A 26162-nucleotide genomic window follows, 5' to 3' on the forward strand; every position below is an offset into this window, starting at 1 on the left:
AAGTTTCACAAACAAACAGAACAACCAGTAATATAACTGTTTTATAAATTCTAACTTCAGCATTTTTGAGATCAGACTGGATGACAAAAGCTTCTTCACTGAATAATAATGGGCATTCCCCAGATTTATTCTGCGTTTAATTTCCGTTGACAAAAGCTTCTTCACTGAATAATAACGGGCATTCCCCAGATTTATTCTGCGTTTAATTTCCTTCCAAGTATCATTTATATTTGTTACTGTTGCTCCAAGATACTTGAATTTTTCCACCTCTTCAAAGGATAAATTTCCAATTTTTATATTTCCATTTCGTACAGTATTCTGGTCATGAGACATAATCATATGCTTTGTCTTTTCGGGATTTACTTCCAAACCTACTTTACTTGCTTCAAGTAAAATTCTCGTGTTTTCCCTAATCTTGGAATGTAGGCTTTCATAGCGAGCATTGATAGGATGTGTATTTTCTGGGCTAGAGGACCGTGGTCTGTCGGTGTTACAACCAAACTTTTCGTCCACTACTCCGGTGGACATCTTCAGTGGCGTGGTACATGTATGCGGAGAGATCTGCTGTGTGTATCAGGAGCTGGCATTGAGACTGGTAGCACGTCGATATTTAAGGTGTGGGACTGTTGTTGCTTGTCGTTGTCGCCGCAGTCTGCACTAGTGGCTTCGGTGTTCTGATTGTTTGTCATAGTGTTTATTTGTCGGAGAAAGGGTTTGATGTGTGTGCTTCTGAGGGCCGGATACCAAGCTTTGTTGACCTTGAGTCCTTCCTCCTTACGGTTAAAGTTGTTTTTGTGTTTCTGAATTTCAATAGCTTCCCGATGTAACCTGGCATAGAAGTGTGGCATACTGCTTAGTATGTCGGTGTCCTGGAATCTGATGTTGTGATCCCCATCATTAAAAGCATGCTTGGCTACGGCGAACTTGTCCACGTAACTTAGATGGCAGTTCCTTCTATTCTTGGTGATTCGGGTCTTGAAGCTATGCTGTGTTGTACCTATGCACACTGACCCACAGGAACACGGGATTCTGTATACTCCAGCTGATGAAAGTCGGTCACGTTTGCCCTTGACAGACCGCAAGCAGTTACGAGTCTGCCTAGTAGGAGTGAAAATTGTCTCCACGTGTTGTTGTAGTACCACGCCACTGAAGATGTCCACCGGAATAGTGGACGAAACATTTGGTTGTAACACTGACAGACCACGGTCCTCTAGACCGGAAAATACGCATCCTATTTTCCCTAATCGTTTGTGGATTTTCTCCTAACATATTCACTTCATCCTCATAGACAAGCAGCATCAATTCCAAACCCTCTCTGTTATCCTGGACTTTTCTAATGGCATACTCTAGAGCAAAGTTAAAAAGCAAAGGAGATAGTGTATCTCCTTGCTGTAGCCCACAGTGAATTGGAAAGGCATCTGACAGAAACTGACCTATACGGACTCTGCTGTAAGTTTCACTGAGACACATTTTAATTGATCGATCTAGTTTCTTGGGAATACCAAATTCAATAAGAATATTATATAAAACTTGTCTCTTAACCGAATCATATGCCTTTTTGAAATCTATGAATAACTGATATGCTGTGCCCTTACACTCCCATTTTTTCTCCAATAGCTGTTGAATACAATAAACCTGGTCAGTAGTCGATCTATTACACCTAAAGCCACACTGATGATCCCCAATAATTTCATCTACATAAGAAGTTAATCTTCTCAAAAGAATATTGAACAAAATTTTGTACGTCAACAAAAGTGATATTCCTCGAAAGTTACAACAGTTAGTCTTGTCTCCCTTCATAAAGATAGGTACAATTATGAACTCCTTCCATTGGTCAGGTACAATTTCCTTTTCTAAATAGTAAGTACAAGCTCATAAATTTCGCTAGATTCCACCCTCTTGTATTAATTTTGCTGGAATTTGATCGATACCTGGAGACTTGTACTTTTTCAGCTTTTCTGTAACAATTTTGACTTCAGAAAGTGTGAGTTCAGATATAAATAGCTCAGCAGTTTGTATTTGAATTTCATCCCGATTATTTCTATTTGGCCTTTGGATTTAGTAGTTGCCCAAAATAGTTTTTCCATCTGTTCAGGATTGAATGAGAGTCTGCAAGCAAGTCACCATTCTCATCCTTGATCACACTTACCCTTGCCTGATATCCGTTCTTAAATTCCTTTATTCCTTTATGCCCTCCTATATGTCTCTAATATTATTATTCTTACTACAGTATTTGTTTCTACCTCATTCAGTTTTTCCTTCAAGTAGTCTCTCTTTTTTTTTCTAAGTGTACGATTTGCTTCCTGTCTCATTGAAATAATTATCTCTATTTGCCTCAACTGAATCCTATAAGAATTTCAATTTTCATTGTATTAGCCTATATAAGATACCAAAAGTGTTTCCAACAGAATAAAGCAACCATCGGAAAATTTGCACTCATGATATCACTGCACACAAGCTACAATACATATGATGTAATATCAATTGAGACGTATAGAACACTCCATTTGGATCCCAGTGGCGAACTGTCAGTGCAAGCATCTGGCATAGACTACACAATAATAATTTATAGGTGGACAAATTGTATTTTATTTCACCTTAATTTTTGCTGTGCCACAATAATCTCGGAAAAGACGTCACAATTTGTTACTCTTAATACAACTCGTAAATTTTCGTCTGTTAGTCACGAGCTTTATTTAGATTTTTAAAGTTATATTTTGAGCCCTGTCTGTTACATTAGATACGAGCTGCTTTTATATTGAGATTGTTTTCTCCTACACATTTTTTATGCTTGAAATAATTCTCCTGTAGTATTTTCTTTAAGTGCAATGACATCGAGCAAATATTATTATACAGAGAGATTTTTGAAACTCCGCAGGTGAACGTTTCCAATTCTACTGTGTATATATCTGTGTTTCCATCCAAGCAAGGGAATAGACCACAGATTGATGCATCAATTGATTTAATTTCTCGTTCAGCTAGTGTTTCAATATCCCTTATTCTTCTCTGTATTGTCTGTGTGGATAATTTCATACTGTTAAAAACATCAGATTATTTGGGACAAAATAATGTTAGCAACCTCATTCAGACATGTTTTAATGAACTCTTCCTCATTATAGCACTTCAATGATTTTGCGATTTCCAAAGCAATAACGTAACTCGCATGGAGTTCCCTTTGACTCATATCTTGTCTCATCATATTTTAGTACCATAACTTATTATTTGAATTTAGTTTTTTTTATGTTCTAATTGCTTCGCACCTCCAGCCCTATGAAAAGAAAATTATTTTTACCCTTATTTTATACTGTATACATTTCCATTTACAATTACATTGGATATGTTCATGCTTACTTATGATTTCATGATAATCATTATGACATGTGTCTTAATGTCGCACGATGTCTGATTTATAAGTGCCTATTAGAATTTTGAAACACAAGAGGCGTCTACATTGTCACCATGTGCATAACAAATACTGTTCCTTCCATTCTTCCTTAAACGCACGTTTCCGGACAGACGTGAAGGTTTTGAGAAAGAAGCAAACCCGCCACTGATAGTTTTTTGTGTACTGGAGTTGTAGGAGAGTTTGATGGAAGGGAGGAGGTGAAGCAAAGACAGTTTACAGTGCTGCCCCTATGACGTCACTATTGCTGATGATCATGATTACATTTTTGCTGATCCCTGGAGTAAAGTTTTAGTTAATTTCCAATGGCAAGTTATGTTCAGTATTGAATGTAGAGTTCTTGTTTTGTTTTTATTACTACTACTTCAATACCGGCCCCAGAACAAGTTTTTCCTTGGAATTATTCAAGTCAGCTTCACAGGGAGCTATACCTGAAAGCCAGATTTGCATAATAAATGTCACTGTTCGTTAACAGAAAACCACAATTCAAGTGTCACAGAATTTGTGTGCACTCAATGTTGGGCTTTGATATTTTGTCACCCCACTTGAGGTATGTGAATATAAAGGGAAAAATTGAGCCATTGTCGGGTACAGTTTCTGGGTAGCTCAGTTGGTAGAGCAGACCGAGAACAATTTTTCTCTTGAAATTATTCACTGTATTTTCCGATTACATTTCCACAAACACTGTTTCAACATAAAATAAAGAAAGTATAGCCCATTAAAACATTTCAAGGAATCTAACATATCATTCACTTCTTGTAGTGACAACTGAGTGCTGATTATTTGTAATGTAAGTATTGTTAGAAATAATTTTCTTACTGCTTAAGGCTCAACTCTAGGAATCAGAAGAACAGAGAGTAGTAGTGGGAAGAAATGCAGTAGATACTGTGGCTTTTTTCCCATCCTTGTGTATCACAAAGTACTTCTTGGACCTATGTTCCTTTCCTCCCACCCAAGGGAAAAAATCTAGTAATTGGTTTTTTAAGTGTTTATGGCATGAGGTTATCAGTGCTCTATTCGTGTAGCTTGTTCAGTGCTTCCTGCTTGATATTCTGGAGTTTGTTATATCTCTTTTAAGTTTAGAATCTACAATACCAGGTCATCTGCAAAGAGGACTGTTTTCAGTATTGATGTGTTCAGAATTTCAGGCAGATCATTTATGTACATAGATGTTGAACAATGTTGTACTTAGTACCTAGTTCTGTAGTATACCAATATGACTTTGTTTGTATGTAGAAAGGATTTGTTGATATCTAGTAGCACAAAATTGTTGTATTATAAAATCTTATAATCCATTTCAGCATGTTATTAATTTCCAGTTTCTGTAGTTTTACTAGCAGCTTGCATCTCCAAACAGTCGTAGGCACTTTGAAAATCAACAAATACTGCAGCTGTATCTTCTTGTCTGCTGAAGGATTCCTTAATGTCTTGACTAATGGTGATTACTTGAATAGTTTTCCTTGAAGCCAGATTGTTCTCTTGTGAGAAGATTATTAAATTCTAAATATCAAGTCAGTCTTCTAGATACCATACATTTCATGACCTTCACAACTATGCTCATTAGTGAAATCAGCCAGTAGCTGCTATCTCATTTGGTGGTTTACCTTTCTTCAGTATCGGTAGTATTATGGCCTTTTCCACTGCGAAAGCATTGTGTTTGTCCAAGATAATTTGTACAGTCGAAGCAGGAGCATTTTGCCATTGGTACCGTATTTACTCGAATATTTCACGCACTTTTTTTCCCGCAATTTCTATATATAAATTAAGGGTGCGTGAATTAAGCGAGGAATTTCACAAGCTGGTATTTTTAAGGGTAAAAATGACAAAACTACGCAGTTCCCTTACATATCCTAGTAACTTGTCTTCAAGATCAGGGAATTTTCCACTTTTTGGCCCACGAAATGCTTTCCTTGATGCATTTGTTTCTTGAAGAGCTTGTTTTTGTTTCCTCCAGTAGCGAATATTAAATTCTGGAACTGTGAATTCACGTCCAGCTGCTCTGTTGCCATGTGTTTCTGCATACGCAATAACTTTTAATTTGAAGGACGCAGTATGACTCGAATATCGGGATTTACCATTCATTGTTAAAACTTACAGACAGCTTTTGACAGGTTTCCCTTTTCGAGTCTCAAACTCAACTGATGCTATCCAACACAAAGCTTTCAAACCACCCCCATTCAAATGGTAGGGGGAGGTCAATACCCTATACCGGTATTTTTAAAGGACTTTCATAGACGAGAAGGGTGCGCCTGTAACAGGTAGCTGTCCGGTCCCAAATACCGCTATGCACTCTCTCGTTACGGTATTTAAGATACCGTACATTCAGGGCTCCTCAACATAACACACCTCATTACTTCAAGTTTCAGTATGTACTTGTTACAGTATTTCACGAATATTAAATGCGTGAAATATACGAGGAAATTAATTTATTAAATTATATAGTAAATAATTTGGGTGCGTGAAATATGCGATGGCGTGAATTACGCGAGTAAATACGGTACTTAGATTCTTGAGGAATTCTGAGTGGATTCCGTCGGGCCCAGGTGATTTTTTGTTTTGGAGGTATTTGAGAACGGAGACTAATTCCTCTGTCTAGAAGGATTCAGTAAATATATTTTGGTTGTCTGGTTCACATTCTTTCATGCTATTTTTTATGCTTTTTACCATAGATTTTTGCTGTCTCTTGACTTCTTTCGGAATTGTGTGTCTGTATATAACTTGTTGAATATTGTAGCTATAGATTTATGAGATGTACAGTAAATGTCGTCCCATTATGTGTTATGAGTTCTGTTCTGATATCATTTGAAGTCTTAATGTTTTTTAACAAATTTATAAGCTTTACAACCATCTTTTCTATAGTCCATACAGTAGAACCCCGATTATTCATGACCCTACTAACTGATTGGCAGATTATCTGTCTTTCTCTTGGTTTTTTCTACATGAATATATGAAGTACGTAATTTTTTCTGTACAGGGCTATTACAAAACTTTAACCAGTATGGTCTATTGTTCGAGTTGTCATACTGTATAACTTCTATATAAAATATCTTCCACAGGTATCGAAAGAAATGATGTTTTGCCAAGTAGCCTATAAAAGAAAAGTGTAAATAACTGAGTGATTAAGGGGACGAGAAACTGTGACTCATCTCAGAATATGAGATTGGAGTCACAACTGTGTGCAATTTAATAAAATCAAGGATAAGGTGTGTAAAGTATGTACAGGCCAGTTACTTCATGGTGACAGCTCTGGCCTGGGGACGCAGTGGTTTGGGCGAGTTCACTGTTTGTTCGAAGGGGTGTTTATTTTAGTCTTCCCCTGGCTGCGTTACCAGTCACATCTCGGGAGCGTTAGTGTGGGCGTACAGTCGCGCTAAGGACTTAGGCCGGGTGCACACAGAATCAGACAACTGATTTGCTGGCTGTGTGGGTTTGGAAAACTAGCCTAGGCTAGAAAATGGCGTCAATAATAGAGGACTGTCTATATGAAAAATTCTATTGTATTTGCTTATTATTTCCTAAGGACGCAAGCTCCTAAAATTCTATACGATTGAAAGAGTCTTAAAATTAAAATGTACTGCACAAACGTCATTTTTTATGTTTATGACTACTTCACGACTCACAATAAAGAAAAATAATTTATTAAATCAATAATGAGTGATAGTATAGAGCAGAGAATTAGGCTTACTACAAATTACACTGGTGAACAGTCATTTTGCGCCAGACATGAAACTAACAAATTCTTACTAATTTCGACCTCCTGAATTAATAAATAACAAGCAAAATGTTCCATCACTTTGGGTTTTCGAGATGTACAATATAATTAATTTTCTATGCATTTTATTTAAAAAATCACCGTATTTCGTGTGTAACTATTTTGTTTTACAAATGTGAAGACCCATTATGTGAAAACAATATTAGTATAAGTAGGGCACCATGTTAGAAGCACCCTTCTATGAGTCTATTTCGAGGGAGTGAAACAGGTTTGCGGTATGAATTCACTTGAGTGTACCTGATTTTACTTGAGATGTGCATTTCTTTCACTGTGAGCTTTAATTACATTACTGTAGTTTATATTTTGCAATATATCACCATGTCAAAATCACTTCTAGAGCGTAAATTGTTTTATTGCCCTTTTCGGTTCCATTTGGAGGGGGAGAAACAGGTTCGCCATATGAAATCGCTTCAGTTTACCAGGAGATTTCCGTGGTGTTAGTATTCTGTGTAAGACGTGTATTTCTTTAAAGTGTGATTTAATGATAATATTCAAAGTATGAATGGTTTATATGTGCGGATTTGAAGGTTGTAGCATTGCTTTTTGGAATGCAATTAGGCTACACAAAATTTTGCTGCTTTCTGTACGAATTGGACAGTCGCACTCGAGATATTTTATTTTTATTTTATTGAGTTATTTTACGATGCTTTTCAACATCTAGGTTATGTAGCGTCTGAATGAAATGAAGGTGATAATGCTGGTGAAATGAGTCCGGGGTCCAGCACCGAAATAAAATTAAATAAAATAAAACGACAATCACTAGAGCCAAGGAAGAAAAATATTATACATCAACCCCTTGTACCTCAAAGCGAAGTAATTTTACCCATTTTACACAAGTTAGGGTTAATGAAGAATTTTGTTAAAGGGATAAATTATAAAACTGAAGCATTTAAAAATATCCAGGAAAAATTTCCTGCTATTAATAATCCGTGGCGCTACACCCCGTGAAGAGCCCAGACCGACCAGCCGGCTGCTGGCCTCACGTCCACATGCCAAAACAGAGGTGGACGATCATCCAACTAGAATGGAGGTATCGTGTGGTTAGCACGATTATCCCCCCAGTCGTTATATCTGGCTTTTGCAGTCTATCGTAGCTCCCCAAGTGCATCATGATGCTAGGTGATACCGGTCACATACACTGGCCGAAATTTCATGAGAAAATTTCTTCCCCCATGAGGACTTGGACCAGTGCGCATTCCTTAACATTTCCTGCTATTAATGATTCAAAAATAAAAGAGGGAGTTCTCAGTGGACCACAAATTAGAGAAATAATGAAGGACAATCACTTCGAATCTTTGCTGGAAGGAAAAGAGACAGCCGTCTGGATAGCATTCAAGGAGGTTGAATTAATTTTCTGGATAACTGTAGAAGTGAGAACTATGAAGAACTAGTGAAAAATGTACTGTTGGCGTGTTAAACTAGGGGTTGTAAAATTTCCCTAAAAATTCACTTCCTTCACTCACATCTTGACTTTTTTTCCCGAGAATTGTGCGATTTCAGTTATGAGCATGATGAGCGCTTCCATCAAGAAATTTCAACTATGGAAAAAAAAGATACCAAGGACAATGGAGTACCAATATGGTAGCAGACTATTGTTGGACTTTAGCTCGTGATGCACCTGATGCCCAGTGTAAAAGAAAATGCAGAAAAAGAAAGGTGTAATCTTCTGAACAGTGAATATTTAGCCTTATTGTCATTATATAAAACAATATTTTGAATAGATATAAATTCCAAAATTTCTCAAAAACCGTAACCAACAACTGTTTTTATTGTCATATTCGTATTCAGGAGGCTCAAAGTATATAGAAAACATATATCACATGCCTAGCGCAAAAAAAAATGTTAACATTTGTTACACAGTGTTATTATTATAAATTATTATTCACCTGGTGCTTTCATCTCATTTTCAATTTTTCACATATTTTCAGAAACCACATTATTCTCGTGATATTGTTTCAAAGATTGTACAGAACGTATCTTTCCTGTACTAAATCAACTAATTTATCCCCATCAAGCTCCATTATGAATAATGTGCACTACATAACAATAGTATTTTTTGTAGATAATGAAAGCGTGCAATCATAGCCACTACTAACGCATGCGCAGTACACTGCAGCTGTCAGACTGTCTCCTCGCGACGAACTTCAAGCAGTCATTCGATGTTGTCTCTTCGTGTCGCCTTGTGTCTGCTCGCGACCGTCGCGCCGCGTCTGATTCTGTGTGCACCACATCTTAAGAAATCAATGGGAGACGAGTACCACGAGACAAAATGTCGCGTCGCGCCATGCCGCATCTGATTTTGTGTGCACCCGGCCTTACTACACCACCACTATCTTTATTCCAATTTAGTGTGTTTGTTACGTACATTTCATTTAGTTACTTAAATAGTTGTAGTGCTTCTGTTTTGTATTGTTTAGTATGTAGTATTTATTGTCTAGATTCACTGCTATTTTCTGTTCGTGAAAATGCTGCCTGTTAGAAGCAAAATGAAAGGTCGGGTATTGCATTTGCAGTCGCGAGAAGTCGTGAGCAACGTGTAGCACTTTATGAAGATAGCATCGGAAGAAAAAACGTAACAAATGTTGGAAAACTTGTAGCAGAGTTTACCGCTGTGTCTGAGAGCTGTGTTAGCCAAATAATAAGGGAGAGTAAAGACATTGATAATCGGCGCCAAAATCAAGTCATAAGACAAACCAAAGCACGAGTTCTATATTTCACAGAAATAGTGATCCACACTTAAAAAAATATGTATTATTGAAATTGAAAAACTATCGGCTTTCAGGGAGGTATCCCGACTTTAAGGAAAGTTATTTTGAAATTAGGATTTCATTGGAAAAAAAAAAACACAAAATAATCGCCAAATTGTGATGGAGCATCACAGCATTAGGGCCAAAAGTTTGCAGTATTTGAGGAAAATAAAGAAGTACAGAGAAGAAGGCCGCTCCATCCTTTACATGGATGATGATGATGATGATGATGATGATGATGATGATGATGATGATGATGGGAAAGGTAACAGTGAAGCACTGATGAACATTACCGGTATTTCTGCATGAGTATATTTCATTGTTAATTAGTGATTAACTGTTAAATATAATGATTCGATTGCTGCTCATTGTATTTCCACATTAGTGTTTATTAGTGACTATTGTTCCGAACTGCTGCTCATTGTATTTCCACATTAGTTTACATCTTTAGTGTTTATTATTGTTGCGAACTCCTGCTCATTGTATTTCTATTAGTTTACTACTTTAGTGTTTATTAGTGACTATTGTTCCGAACTGCTGCTCATTGTATTTCCACATTAGTTTACATCTTTAGTGTTTATTATTGTTGCGAACTCCTGCTCATTGTATTTCTATTAGTTTACTACTTTAGTGTTTATTAGTGACTATTGTTCCGAACTGCTGCTCATTGTATTTCCATGTTAGTTTATTTCTTTAGTGATTATTATTGTTCCGAACTGCTGCTCATTGTATTTCCATATTAGTTTACTTCTTTAGTGTTTATTAGTGACTATTGTTCCGGAGTATGAAGTGAACACAGTGACAGGACCTCAAAATTATGCAGACGCCGCAATGTGCGGGAGAGCAACGTGAGACTTCATTTCTAATATGACTGTATTTCCCTCCCTCCATTCGCTCTGTCTCGGATCGGTCTCCCTCCCACAGCCGAACTTTCTCCTCTCTCGCGTCGATGAGCTGTCACCATAAAGTAACTGGGCTGTAAATCTACAACACGTGACCTCCACTATTTCTATCTTTCCACAGACAGTCATTACAAGGAGTTTCCTTGGCCCTTAAAAACTCGTTGTTAATAACCAGATTTACATCAGTGACCTTCTGATCCACTACATTACGTGTTCAATACAAGACCATGGAGGAAATTACGAAAGTGTAAACAGTACAGTATTCACTAAATTTACGAAAATCTTTTATGCTACGAATTATCCAATTTTTTCGATTAATTGTTTTACCCACCCCTTTCATTACCACGGTTAATAGAGGTTCTACTATTCTATGAACTCCTGAAATGCACTTCTTTTAGCAGTAATGATTTCTTTCTTGAGTAATGCTGCTCTTTTCCTCCATTCTCGAGTGTCTTGAAGTTGTTTGTATCTTTCAGCTTTCCTCCTGGCAGTGTTACATTCTCTTTTTAGAATGGAGAGTTTCTTGAACCAGAAAGTCCTATATTTTTTTTTATTTTCCCCTTTGGTATCCACTTTTTGCAGAATTTATTATTGCTTTGCAGAACTTTTTATGGAGCTCAAGCAGTCTTAATGTTCTGTTTCATTATATATGCAGCTTCTTCAACTATTTGTGTGTATTTAGTCCAATGTGCTTTTTTGAAATTTCAAGAGAGCCTGTAATTGTACTTGGTGAGGAGAATTGAATGACAGCAACAATAGCTCTATGTCCTGAACCAGGATCGCCAATAACATATCTAGTTGTCTTTTTTTCAAGTCTGATGAGATGAATAGAAGATCGGGGTTTGTGTAGAGTGTGGATAGTGTGCACGAATGTTGGAGGATTATTTTTATTGAATATTAAGTTCGAATGGTTTAGAATTTAATACAGAAATGCATATAGAGTGTTAGTTGGGAGACCAAGATTTAGATGAGAGGATAATATTAAAATGAATTTGAGGGGGGGGGGGGGTGAGATATGGTGATAGGGACTGGATTAATCTTATTCAGGATAGGGACCGATGGTGGGCTTATGTGAGGGCGGGATTGAACCTCCAGGTTCTATAAAAGCCATTTGTAAGTTAAGTATGAATTAGAATTTAGGAAGTCTTCAACGATTTTATCTGCAGGATTAGTATCAGTATATTCCCACAATGATGAATGGGAGTTGAAATCTCCTTTGAGAATGGTCTTAGTTGTATGCTAATTGCGTGCAGGTTCGGGATGTTGGTAGGAGGGTTATACTGTAGCACCTGTAGGCTTTGAAGTGTTGGTTATCTTTCCACAGATCAACCTTAACAACCTCAAATTTGTCTTCATCATTCATCTCTTGTATAATTTGGAATTTCGATGTGAGATTTTTCTTAGTACCAGTGAGAATTCCGCTTGCAATTGATGTCGTTCAGGTATTATCTGGGTTGTGTAATTACAGATCACAAAATATTTAAGTTGTTCTGCTGTCAGATTAACTTCTTGTATTATGAACAGATCATTATCTTTATCGTTGACTAGTTTGTTGAGTTCACTTTTCTTTGCTAGCGTGAGTCCACCTGCATTCCACTGCAACATTTTCATCATACTGGAGGTTTGAGAAACGTTTCTTGTAGTGATCTCCACCTGAAGATCCGAATGTGAGGCTTTTACTCTGGAATGTTTCATTACAAGACTTATTTCTGCATAGAATATATACAGTTTTGTCTGATGTGGAGATGTGCACCAGTCCAGAGGACATCAGGTGGAGGTGGCCTACTTCATCCCTTATAAAAAATACCAACGTTGTTAACTATTTCATTGTATTCAACAGTAATTCCATATAATTTTATATGCGGTATAGTACTACTGTCAAAAGTGGTACATAGACGATTGTCTCTCATTATGATTGCTTGCAATTTTTCTGGATTTAACCTTAATGCTAATTTGTGTAGAGCCCGATCACAAACACGTGGCACCTGCGCGAAAGACGAATTGGCATCCACTTACATAGACTCACCCAAAAGTTTTGCTCGTGGGCTGTTTGAACAGTATGCTCTATGAGTAAGCAGTCGCCTGCACACACAGAACCCCCCACTACGAAGCCTCAGAAAGAAGTTCGCGCATGTTGGTGCCACGAGATTGTGATCGGTCTCTACCCACAATGTGTTTATCTTGGTTCCTGCATCACTAGTTTTATCAGAATGGAAATACAAATAAATTTGAAAGTCATCAGCATATATATATATATATGGTATCTACAGTGCTTTATCATTTTAGTCAAGTTATTAATATTGTGACAGCGACGTGAGATTCGAACTCACGACCAGCGTCCCGCGAGAGAGCATATTGCGCGGGCTTCACGGGGAAAGGGGAAAGGGGCCTACACGTGAGGGGAGGCTGCGCGCGCAGCTGCTACTTAACGCAGTGAATGTGGAACGACCTTCCCGACTATTCCAGAAATCCGTCGAAGTGGAAGACTCGCGAATTTTCGAGGCTACGTCGCTGTGGTTATAAATTACGGTCGCAAAGGAACGACAGCAGTTTTAGAGTTTTTCAGTTGATTAATCAGCCAGTGACTAAGCCAGAGCAAGCAAGCCAGACTTGTGTGCCGGAGTTCGACTCGAGTGTGCGTCCGCATCTGCGTCAGCATCCAAAGGCCTGAGTTCGAGTGCAGTGGACCGCAGTTGGAGGGACCTCAGTTCGAGTGCAGTGGACCGCAGTTGGAGGGACCCGAGTTCGAGTACAGTGAACTGTCTCTGAAGGTCTGTGGTTCGAGATACTGTGAACTCGAGTGACTGAGATAGAAGAACTGTGAACTGAGAACTGATAGTTCTGATTTGTAAATAGTGCTTTGTAAATATTAGTTAAGATTAACAGTTCATTGTTGTTCGTACTAGTCCAAGTAAATTGTCATTGTCGTCGGTGGAGTTTTATAGCGAATATTGTGTTGAGTGAAAATCCAATTGTTGACGAGAGCGTTTAAGGCGAATTGTAGAAAGGAATTATTGTTGTGACGAATAAATTACATTGTTGTTACTAATAAAAGTCACAATATAAATCATGAAAAGTGAAGGTCCAAGCACTGATCCTTCGGGAATTCCATACTTCACAACATGCCATTTTGAAGAATAATCGCTTGCAATGACAACTGTTGACATTCGTGAAGGTAGAATTCAAACCAAATAACGTAAGTTTAAAAAATATTCAGACATATTAATTTAAATAATAGAAGGTCCGTGTCTACTGTATCAAATGCCTTATTGAAGCCAAGTAATGTCAGTAATGTTAATTTATGTTCATTTGTGGCTTCACGTATAATAGTACTGTAGTCGTACTATGTCCATTTCTGAATCCATATTGATATTCGTCAAGTAAAGTGTGTTCGGTTAGATAGTTTGTTTGTGAACAATATTACAAAGCTTTTGATAGACCATATAGGACTAATAGGACGGAAGTCATTTGCACATAACGGGGTTTTAATATGTTGTAATATACCCCATATCTTGATATCCACTAACTGAAAAAAGCCTCACTACAGTTTCAGCTGTTACATCACATTAAGGTACAAGAGGTGAATTTATCATTAAACAGTACTTGCAACTATTAGATGCTGGACATGGCCCAATTATGTTGATATGAACAAATTCAAAATGACCATATGAGGGATATGCAGTAATTCGACTTTTCGTCTCTCTTTAAATTTTTGCCTGTTGACACTGAAGACATTCTCTTGAACAATGGTACAATCATGATCTATGTAAGGCCACACACAATGCTGGCAATTTATTTGTGATGTTTTTCTTCCTGAATGATGACAAAGAAGGATGCAAACTTTCAGAAAGGTCTTATTTGTGTAATTTACCAACCTCCAAAGATTAACGATATTGCAGAGATCGAGAGATCGTTGTTGGAATTCATCACAGATTATTAACATGTCTTAATTATGGGTAACTTAACACAAATTGTTAGCCTCTAATTCGAACTAAATAGATACCTCTTGAAGATGTTCCAGGCTCTTGATCTAGCAGTCCTTCCCCTTGAACTCACCCACCATACCCAATCTTCTGAATCCCTGTTAGACTTAATTATTACGAAAAATGCAGACAAAGTACAAACATATGGACAATGTGCGGCTTCGGGAATTTCCTATCACGACAGTATTTATCTAGTATATTCTTTAAAGTGTTCCAAGTCCACACCTAAACTCATAAGGTATTGTGATTTGAAACTTGTTGATGCAATCCAATTACTTGAAGATGCAATGAAGATTCCCTAGGACTCAGTATGGACTTTGCATACTGTTGACGAGAAACTTGTTAAACTAAATGATTATACATCTTGATTACACAACTTTTAACACTGTATCACTTTGGAATATGTAATATGTAACACAGGAAAGTCTTACCATACATATTCTTAAATGATTATGTTATAAACTTATATGACAAACATGCTCCTATAAAATCTAAACGCGTAAAAAGCACACCAGCACCATGGATGACTGCTGACATATGTCGTATGATTATGGACAGAAACACTGCATACAAAATGCTTAAATATGACAAGAAAGAAATATGACCATTTTACATCAGTCCAGTCAATAATCTTGGATACGGTCGACAAAGAGCAGACAATTCACGAATTACAAATGACTCCAATTCCGAATGGAGAAATATTTTTCTTTACTTATGTCACGAAACTGAAGTAAGAGGGGCAATAAAGTGTATTACCTTTAATGCTGAAGGTGTGGATAATATTAGCATAATATTATTGAAGAAAATATTGTACATAATACTGCTGACACTAACACAGCTCCTCGCTCATAACTTCTACCTACCTGAACTTCTGGAAGGAAGCCTTTATCCCCGATTTAAAAAATTAAAACCCATTATGTGCAAATGATTTTCGTCCTATTAGTATCCTACCTGCACTATCAAAAGCTCTGGAACGTATTGTTCACAAACAACTAATGAACTATCTAACCGAACATGCCTTACTTGACTAATACCAATCCGGATTCAGAAATGGACGTAGTACGACTACAGCACTATTAAAAGTGAATGAGGGTATACATGAAGCCACAGATGAACATAAATTAACATTACTGACATTACTTGACTTCAGTAAGGCATTTGATATAGTAGACACGGACTGTCTATTATTTAAATTAAGATATCTGAATCTTTTTGAAACTTACGTTACTTGGTTTGAATTCTACCTTCGCGAACGTCAACAATATGTCATTGAAAGTGATTTTTCTTCGAAATGGCATGTCATGAAGTGTGGAATTCAACAAGGATTGGTGCTCGGATATTTACTCTTCATCTATATTAATGACATGACTAAAATGATAAAGCACTGCCGATACCATATGTATGCTGACAGCTTGCAAATTTATTTTCATATCCATCCTGACGAGACTAGTGACGCAGTAAATAAAATAAACAAAGATTTGAATTCGATTTCACTATGGGCACACAAATTTGGATTAAGGTTAAATCCAGAGAAATCGCAATCAATCATAATGAGACATAATCGCCTACTTAGCACTCTTTATAGTAATACTATAATATTAGATGAGATTATTGTTAAATACAGTGAAACAGTTAAAAGCCTTGGCATTTTTATGGATAGTGATCTAAATTGGAACACTCAAGTAACACACACTTGCAAAAAAATATTTTCTCTACTTTTTCTTCTTGTTTCATATGAAAGAATTTCTACCACTTAGTCTAAAAAAGAATCTTAGTCAGACGCTTGTAATCCCACATTTTGATTATTGCGATTCCTTGCTAACTAATGTAAGTTCACTCTTAGCTGAGAGACTACAATGTGTTCATAATGTGTGCAAAAGATTCATCTGCATTACTCATAAATTTGACCATATAACGCCTTCCTTTCAGTCACTTTCATGGGTGTGTCTGAAGGAACGAAGAACAATACATTCACTGTCTCTTCTATTTAGAATCATGCATATTTATACTCCGAATTATCTGCTATTGCACGTTCAATTTCTTACAACTTTGAAACCAGCATCAAGCACTTCTTCCTATCACTCAACACAGAACTTCTTTATACTCATCCTCCTACACTGTAAAAATACCTCACCTCTGGAATTCGTTACCTACAGGGGCCTGTTTCTCAAAAATACTAGTTTAGTAGTTCACCAGTTACTAGTTACCAGAGTATATTTCACCAGCTCTAGTAGATTCTGTTTCTCAAACTATTTTACCAGTCTAGTAACTTGTGACAATTTTTCAGTAGTCACATGATCTGTTTCACTAGTCAGCTGATTGAGTTCATTTGTTTATAGCCTTTGGTAGGTATTGTTATTTGATATTAGAAGGTTAAGTTATTTGTGTTTTGGTTTTGATTTCGAGTTCTCTTTTCGGTTGAAATTCCATCAGTTGAAAGCAAATTAACTATACTCAATATGATTAATGAATCAAAGGATTATTATTCGGTGCTTTTTCAAGCATGTTAACAAAAAAATTATGAAGTAAACGAATGGACAAAAAGTGTTGTAATGTGTGGGGCTATGGAACTGATACCTCAGAACAAAGATTATGCATACGTTAGGGACACTTACTGGTCCAACATTAAGAAAGAATTTTGATACGTACCAATTAAAGTTCACAGTATCGTCATATGAACATATGATGTAGCTAGTGGGTCTACTGCCGACATGAATGCCACTTATGACTTGATGAAAAATTCGCTAATTTTTTTTTTTCAGTTTTATATTTGATCTATTCATAAATTATTGTCGTTTTATATTTAATTTGTAGGCTAAAGTTGACAATGCCAGAAGAACTGGCAGTGGAGGAGGAAAGCCAGTAAAAATTACTGCAGTTGATGAATTGATATTATATTATTAGGAAAAAATTCTGCAAGTGTTGCTGGTCTAGGACAGAAAGACTAGACGGCATTGGAAAATAATCAACATCCCAATTTGTAGAGCAATTTGTATTTGAAGCTTTGCTGATAATGCAAGACTTCTATTTTTTTGTCTTGTTATGGCAGGTCCCACTATATTTAACAACTTTTCAAGCCTTTCAGTACTTTACCTAAACTGTTCATTATATTTAAACAATGCTCCCGCAAAGGAATAATAATTGTTCTTTCTCGATATAGTTTTAGCTCTTCTCACAACTTCTTCATCTCTTCATTTTGAATCACCAAACCAGATATTAAAAGAAAATAACTACAATATTTTGTTTTAACTGAGAAAGCTTGTCACTGGTAACTGGTAATGTAGAAATCATCAGTCTTTAGAGTCTTGTAGGAATATTCCTGTTGAATACTAGTGTAATCAACTAGATGAACTGGTGAAATCGACCAATATTACTAGTCTGTGAACTGGTAACTACTACTTTACCCTTGTAGTTTCTAGAAACACAGACTTGTACAATAAACTAATATTACTAGTGTACAGACTAGTATTACTAGTCCATGAGTTTTGAGAAACAGGCCCCTGATGTCAGAGACTGAGGGTTTTTATCACAAATCAAAATTAAATTGGAAAATTTTGTTTTATTTAATGGTTTTTAGGTATTGCTACAAGTGTTGATTTGTGTTTTATTCTACATTAAAATTGCAAGTTTCTTGTTTATGTTCGTTAATTAGTTAGGATATAATTAATCATGATACTTAATCACTCATCTAAAGTTTGTGCGACTGCAACCTGTGTATATTTTTGTGTGACTTTACTTTGTTTATGGTGTGATTTTTCTTTTTATTTGTATTATTATATTTGTATTTCTGATGGTGTGAAAGAGAGGGCCTGATGGCCTTAACTACACCAGAATAAATAAATAAATAAATAAATCTATAACCTAAATTTTTCTGGTAATTTTCGCTTTTCCAAAAATAATTGGGTCCTGCACCATGGCGTCGTGGTCTAAGATATCCTGGCTAGGACTTGTGCTCTGGAATGCATGCAGTGCATGCTGGTTCGAGTCCCATAGGGGAAGAAATTTTCTCGTGAAATTTCGGCCAGTGTATGTGACCAGTGCCCACCCAGCATCGTGATGCACTTGGGGAGCTACAATAGGTAGCAAAATCCGGTAGAGAAAGCCAGCTATAACGGCTGGGAGGATCATCATACTAACCACATGATACCTCAATTCTGGTTGGATGATCGTCCACCTCTGCTTCGGCATGTGGGCGTGAGGCCAGCAGCCGGCTGGTCGGTCTAGGCCCTTCACGGACTGTAGTGCCGTGGATTATTATAAAAATAATTGGTATTAACATGTATAAATTAACCATTCTGAGACCGAAAATCGCATTTTTGAAATTTTTGTTTGTACGTCTGTTTGGATGTTTGTTGCCTTATCATGCGATAATGGCTGAACGGATTTCTATGAAAATTTCTTGTAACTTAGATTTTAGGCTATATGGCACTCAAAATACTTTTATTTAAAAGGGGGTTATAAGGAGGCCTGAATTAAATAAATTGAAATATGTCGCTTATTATCAGTTTTCATGCAGAATGTTGCATAACAAAAATTTCTTTAAAATGATTTCCGATAAGTTTTATTTTATGCAAAATTTTTATAGGACTGATATTTAACGAGGTACAAAAGTTTTAAAATAACAATACGTTTTATCACCATCGCCTCAGACTAATAGACTATAATGAAATGAAAACAAATGACTCTGTCTATTTAAGGTGGCCTTGCACACAAGAAATTGAGAGTATTATTCATTTGACACTATTTTTATACGGATATCTTTCTATACTATGATGGGAATATAATATAAATGTTTATCAATATTAATATAAGAGAATGTTGGTGTGTTTATATGAAGTAATCTTAGAATATAATTAACTGATTCTTTACGCACAGAAAACTTGATATTCTGTCGAAATATTGTATAACTTGATTATTTAAACTTTATTTGGTCCACATAAAATACTCTAATTTTATAAACTTCAGTTTCTTTTTGTCCACGGAACATAATAGTATTTTTAACAGTTTTGTCGTGAAGATGAGTATTTTTACTGGACCAAAAATACAGCGTGAAAATGGAGTGAAAATAAATATTTTACCATTGACCTCACTGGAACGGAGTTATTTTAAAAATTGTCACGAAATGGTGTTCCTGCACTCATAATTTACCCATATTCGTTTCCTGTGTTTCTTAAAATAACATTTTTGTATTACATTCATTTTCATTTTTTTACTTACATAAACAATGAAGCACAACTGAGCGAGTTGACTCAGACAGTAGAATTTGAGACTTGCATTTGGGAGGTCATGGGTTCAAACTCTGTGGCCGACCAATCTGACTGGGATTTTTCATGATTTCCCTTAGTCATAAAGGCAAATGTCAGATTGGAAATTTACATGCCATGATATATCACCGCCTCAATTACCAATATGATGAACATTAATCAAAATGAACTCAACAAGAGTAAAAATGGCCTACTGGTATACACACATTTTAAACACTCGACATGACCACAGATGTTAAAGGGCGTATAAATAAACAAAGAAAAAAAGATGCACAGTGAGGTTAACATAAAAATTGTCTTCGTACACAATCCACTCTATATTAACATTAATTTGGAGTGATTTATTAAAGGATGCAGTCAAGACTAATTTAGAAAAATGTTAAACGAATTATCCTTGTACCAAAAACAGATGTTCTCTGAACTAAATGATCCTATTTTAATTTTTTTGCATATAATAACAATTAAGAAACATGTTAAAGGAATTATACTTGCAGGAAATGAATGCTCTCTGGACCAAAATGATAGTATTTTAATTATTGAAATACAATTTCAGTTAGTTAACATATTAAACGATTTATCCTTCTATCAAACACGTATGTTCCCTGGACCAAATGTATATTTTAATTATCTAATTACTTTATATTTATTTGTAATAAGTGCAGCGAAGCGCACGGGTATGGCTAGTAAATGAATAAATGAATTAAATAAATGAATAAAGACTATGCATATGATCAAATATTTGTCACTTTAGAAACCCTGGAACAAATGGCCTTCCTCTAGTAGATGACGAAATTTGTATCTTGACATATAACAATAATGTTGATGATGATGATGATGATACTTTTGTTAAAGTTGAAAAATGAATTAATTTACTGCAATTCAGAGAAGTATACTTAATTATTTAAAAATACTTTTTCATTTTTTCAGGTGTACATCATCCCCTCCATCATTGATGATGATGATGATGATACTGTTGTTAAAGTTGAAAAATGAATTAATTTACTGCAATTCAGAGAAGTATACGTAAATATTTAAAATACTTTTTTCATTTTTTCAGGTGTACAACGTCATCCCCTCCATCAGTGCAATCACAGGTGTAAGTCCACAACGCTACCTATGGAGAGTGTGTGTAGCATTCCATATTGGTCCACGTGTCATCATCGCATCTATGTATCATACCTATTACCATTCTCTGCTGTCATCACAATCTCCAGGTCCAAGTCATCCTGGTAGCAGAGGTTACCGGCTCCTAAATATTGCATATTGGCTGAGCCTTGTGGAAATTGCTGCCCTTTGTGGTGTTACCTACATCTCTAACAGGGAAAATTATCGTACGTGTTCAAAAATGTATGCAGTACTTGTAGATATTGTCTTAGCTTCTTAGATTTATTTTTTACAATTGTATGGGACAGGGGTAGTAAGAATGGCTGGAACTTAACTGGTTTTCTAATCAAGAAATCCATTTATAATTTGAGAGCAGCTACAATATACATTGATGCTTTAGGTCAAGGATGGGCACATTAGGAGTTGTAGGGGAGGTAAATATAGACAGGAGGTTAGAAATGGTATAGCATGGTATGGTATTTACAGGGGGTTCAATCAATGACTCTAGCACTTCGAGATCGTTTGTGCTGTCCCTTACTTTAATCTTCCAACAATTTTCACTCCTTCAAGGAGGACATAACGTCCTTAAGGGAGACTTGTGAAAGGTTGTTTAATTTTGAAAAGTGATTTCCAGAAGAATTCGTAAATCAAACATGATTAAAACATGGTGATGCTCTCTCACCAATCTTATTTAATATAGCATTAGAGAAGATAATACGACAGTTAGAGTTAATACCAGCTGAAATAAACCTGGGTGGACAACATAACATTTTTGTATATGCTGATGATTTATTATTAATAGGAAGAAATGAGCTTGAAATAAGACAGCTATTTATTGAATTAATGGGTTAAATATTAACGAGAGTAAAACAAAATGAATGGTAATCACTAAAACAAAAAGGATCCTCAGTAGCCTTAAAATAAAAAATTATACTTTTAAAACAGTCAACCATTTCAATATCTTGGTGTTCTGATAGACAATTCTAATGACAAAAAACATGAATACTTAACAGACTACATAATGCAAATAAAACTTTTTATGCTGTTCACAAATTATTATCTTCCCGTTTTTTAACCAGAAATTTAAAAACCATTTTGTACAAAACACTAATCCAACCTGCACTATTATATAGATTGGAAACATGGAGTTTAACTAAAAGGGAAAAACACAAATTAATGGTTTTTGAAAACAAAGTGTTGAAAATTTTTGGTCCAATTTTTGACCCACTTGAAAACTAGTGGAAAATTGGACATCATAATGATATTCACAAACTTTATAATTAATCGTCAATTTTAGATGTAATGTGGACCAAAAGATTAAATTGGGCAGCACATGTTATACGTATTGATGACTCCAGCAGCGCAAAACAAATATATATGAACACTTTTAACAAAAGGCCACTGGGAAGATGTCGAAGTAGATGGAAAGATGAGATTCAGAAGGAATGCATGGAAATGGGAATTACCAACTGGGAGGAACTAGCAAAAGACAGAACAGAGTGGAAGCGTTTTGTGAATTCGACATGGAGACGACATGCTCCATAATGTCCTTTGATAGATAGATTGATTGATTGATTGATTGATTGATTGATTGATTTACAAAATAGCGACCTCTGAGGTTTGCTAAACCTTCACATTCACAGGAATTGTAGTAGATTATTTTATCAGCCTTTTGACATCTCCAACATGAAGGGTCTATGTATAGTCCCATCTCATAGAGATGTCCTTCAGGGGTTAGACATACAATTCGATTCGACATGCAGGGACAAAAACAACCTTACTTAATAAGTGATGGACTGGGGAATTAGAACCTTTCATCGTATTTTTCTTTTCTCTTCACTTGAATAGCATCGTCCAGCATATATATATATATATATATATATATATATGTTGGACAATGCTTTATATATATATATGTTGGACAATGCTATATATATATATATATATATATATATACCATGTATGATGGGTCCCTATCACCACGGCATGGCGCGTCCTCAGGTTGCGGATAGAGGAGACAGCCTCCAGATATGGAGGGTAGCTGCGAATATATTGAATAAGCAGTCGTGGACAGCCGATAAGGGGTGGTCCTCCAGCTTGGGGGTTGGGCGAAGGGCTAACAACCCATCACCGTAAAAAACAGCTTGTTACGAATCCCTACAATAAAGACTGGATTAATCTTGCACAGGATAGGGACCGATGGCGGGCTTCTGTGAGGGCGGCAATGAACCTTCGGATTCCTTAAAAGCCATTTGTAAGTAAGTATATATATATATATATATATATATATATATATATATATAGGAATGGAATGTACTTACGGATAATATGTCTAAGGAACGAGATACTATTTAATAAATGTAATTGTTCATTAAGATCAACCTCTGATTGAGGTTCTGTCGGATATGTACATCTATTATCAGGCAGTACATCTTATTTGACGATATGTGTCAGAGGAAGAATAATTATTTGTATGCATCTGAAGTCTGATTAGTGTAATATGTAGTTAATCGCGATGTATACAATGGAGGGAGGAAAAGGAACTGGCCACTTTACCCCATTATCTCCTGGCTTAGTTTCCTCATAAGTGGTGCCTTGTTGGATCACTTGTGAGGTTCAGACCTGTCTCTGGATAGTTGATTAAACGACAACAACACAGTCTAAAATCATGTCATTAATTTTATTTTATAAATAACAAATTAATGAACAGGCACAATAAAACATTGCATGCAAACTGAAATGGCAAAATAAAAGAAAGTAGTATCTTAACTGCATATATATATATATATATATATATATATATATATATATATATATTTAATCACAATGACATCAGCTGAAGAATATCGATGACCACAGGGATCCTGAATTACAGAAAACTATTTATAAAGTAAGTGATTAAAAAAATTTAAACAAATAACATAGAATTAAATACCGTATTGGCCCAAGTGTAAGCCGCACCCGAGTATAAGCCACACCCTTAATTTTAGGGGGAAAGGAGAAAAAAAAAAAAAAAAGAAAAATTGAGTGCAGAATGAGAAAAAAAGGAAAATTGAGTGCAGTGAAATTTACCTGTCACATTATCCAGTTACAAAACTGTTTACACTGTTTAAACACTTTTTCTTCAATTACGGTATTACGTGGGTAAATCACCAAAAATACCGGTACAACTAATCACCGTCTTCTCTAATGTCACTGCTGACTTCACTACTACCGGTACCAGTATTTGTTTCATCACTGTCACTTTGTTCATCACTCTCCGCCCAAAGTACGTCGTCCTCACTGCCATCCAGAGCATTAGACACGCAGCATTTCTTGAAGCCTTTGATGATTGAATCTGGTGATATCACGTGCCATGAAGAGAGAATCCACTCACACATAAGGCTGACAGATGGCTTCTTGATCTTCCCAGATGGAGTGAATGCATGACCCCCTTCTAGAAGCCAATCCGAATACTGTTTTCGGAGATGGTCTTTAAAAGGCTTGTTCACGACGACATCAAGCACCTGCAATTTTGATGTCATACCTCCAGGTAATTTTCTTCTTTACTTCGGGTGTGAGGTGACCTTTAAAGGCATCCAATACTAACATAGCCCTCTTACAGAGCAGCGCACCCGGTCTGCGATTCCAAACCGTAGCTAGCCAGTCCACCATTAATTCGGTTGTCATCCATCCTTTCTCTTGGCAACGAATCACTAATCCCTTAGGTAAATTCTCCTTGGGCATAGTTTTACGCTTCAGAATAACGTACGGAGGCAGTTTTCCTCCATCTGCCGTAACCGCCAGCATCACAGTGATTCTTTGTTTTTCATTTCCAGTTGTTCTCAATGATATGCTTTTCGCCTCTTTATTGTCAACTGTCATATTGCTCGGCATGTCCCAAAATACAGGTGTCTCGTCGGCATTGCCGATCTGGTGTAATGGGTAAGAGTGGCGCTGACGCAATTCAATGATGTGCCTCTGGAAGTTAATGAGTTTCTCAGTAAAATCCTCTGGCAGTCTCTGTGCTAATGAAGTGCTTCGTTGGAGAACAAGGCCACTTCTATGCATAAACCTGTGGCACCAACCTATACTCCCATGGAATTCTGTCTGTGGAATGTTTAGGGTCTTCGCTATTTCCAACGATTTTACCTGGATTACTTGTCGAGAGATAGGCATCCCTTCTTTCCTTTTGTCTTGTACAAAGGAAAGGACCCTACGTACAAACGTAGGGTTCAGGGTATTTCCCAGCCTTGGGTCCTCTGAAAGATTTTCTGGTTGTATTGGCATTTTTCAGTTTATCCTCCGAGGCGATCCAGCGCCGCACATTAGACTCATCCACACTAAACTTTTTGCCGGCTTCTCTATTAGACGTACTCCTAGCATGACGAATAACTGCAAGTTTGAAACTAGCGTCATTACTGCGCCGAATTCCCAAGCTTGTTGAAGCTTTTCTTTCTACGTTTCCGCTCATGGCTGAACCCGTAGCTACGTACAAACTGTTTTAATCTGTCCTATCATACAAAAGAGTACGATCACTGTAATATGAAGACTGGTACATTGTTGCGTCATATACCATACGACTGCTGACAATTTCAAACACGAGCGCGTGGCATTGTTGCTCCATTTCAAAATGATAAAATTACCGGTAGCAACATGTGCCACATTTCAAGTTTAAATTTATCGGCCGCGCAAATAAGCCGCACCCCAACTTTTTGAGTTTGAAATTTGAATAAAAAGTGCGGCTTATATTTGGACCAATACTTTTATACTAAATAATTTTCACTGGGATTGTAAAGTCTGAAAAAAAGAGAATTATTAATAATTCAAATATTGTTAGGTTTGTTGAAATATGAATGATGGAGAAGAATCTTCAAAGAGTTCTTAATTATTGAAACGAAGTTTCACACAACCAGTTGAGAGGAACTTCAAAATTTTTTAGAAATGTCCATGATAATTTAGGAATTCTTCCTCTACAACCAAATAAGCCAATAACTGACCAATTGTT

General features: G+C 36.3%; 1 protein-coding gene across 2 annotated transcripts in view; it reads left to right on the forward strand.

Moving 5' to 3' along the window:
* Positions 1-26162, forward strand: part of LOC138703290 (post-GPI attachment to proteins factor 2-like) — a 159036-nt gene that overhangs the window by 48951 nt on the left and 83923 nt on the right. For both annotated transcript variants that reach the window (XR_011333077.1, XM_069831055.1), the window contains exon 3: positions 21129-21402. Coding sequence is in view for 1 of the 2 variants with exons in the window: in XM_069831055.1 (XP_069687156.1) it covers positions 21129-21402 (274 nt within the window). In the remaining variant the exon portion in view is untranslated. The remainder of the gene's footprint in view (positions 1-21128; positions 21403-26162) is intronic.

Source organism: Periplaneta americana, chromosome 7 (genome assembly GCF_040183065.1).
Source record: "Periplaneta americana isolate PAMFEO1 chromosome 7, P.americana_PAMFEO1_priV1, whole genome shotgun sequence".
NCBI lineage: Eukaryota > Metazoa > Arthropoda > Insecta > Blattodea > Blattidae > Periplaneta > Periplaneta americana.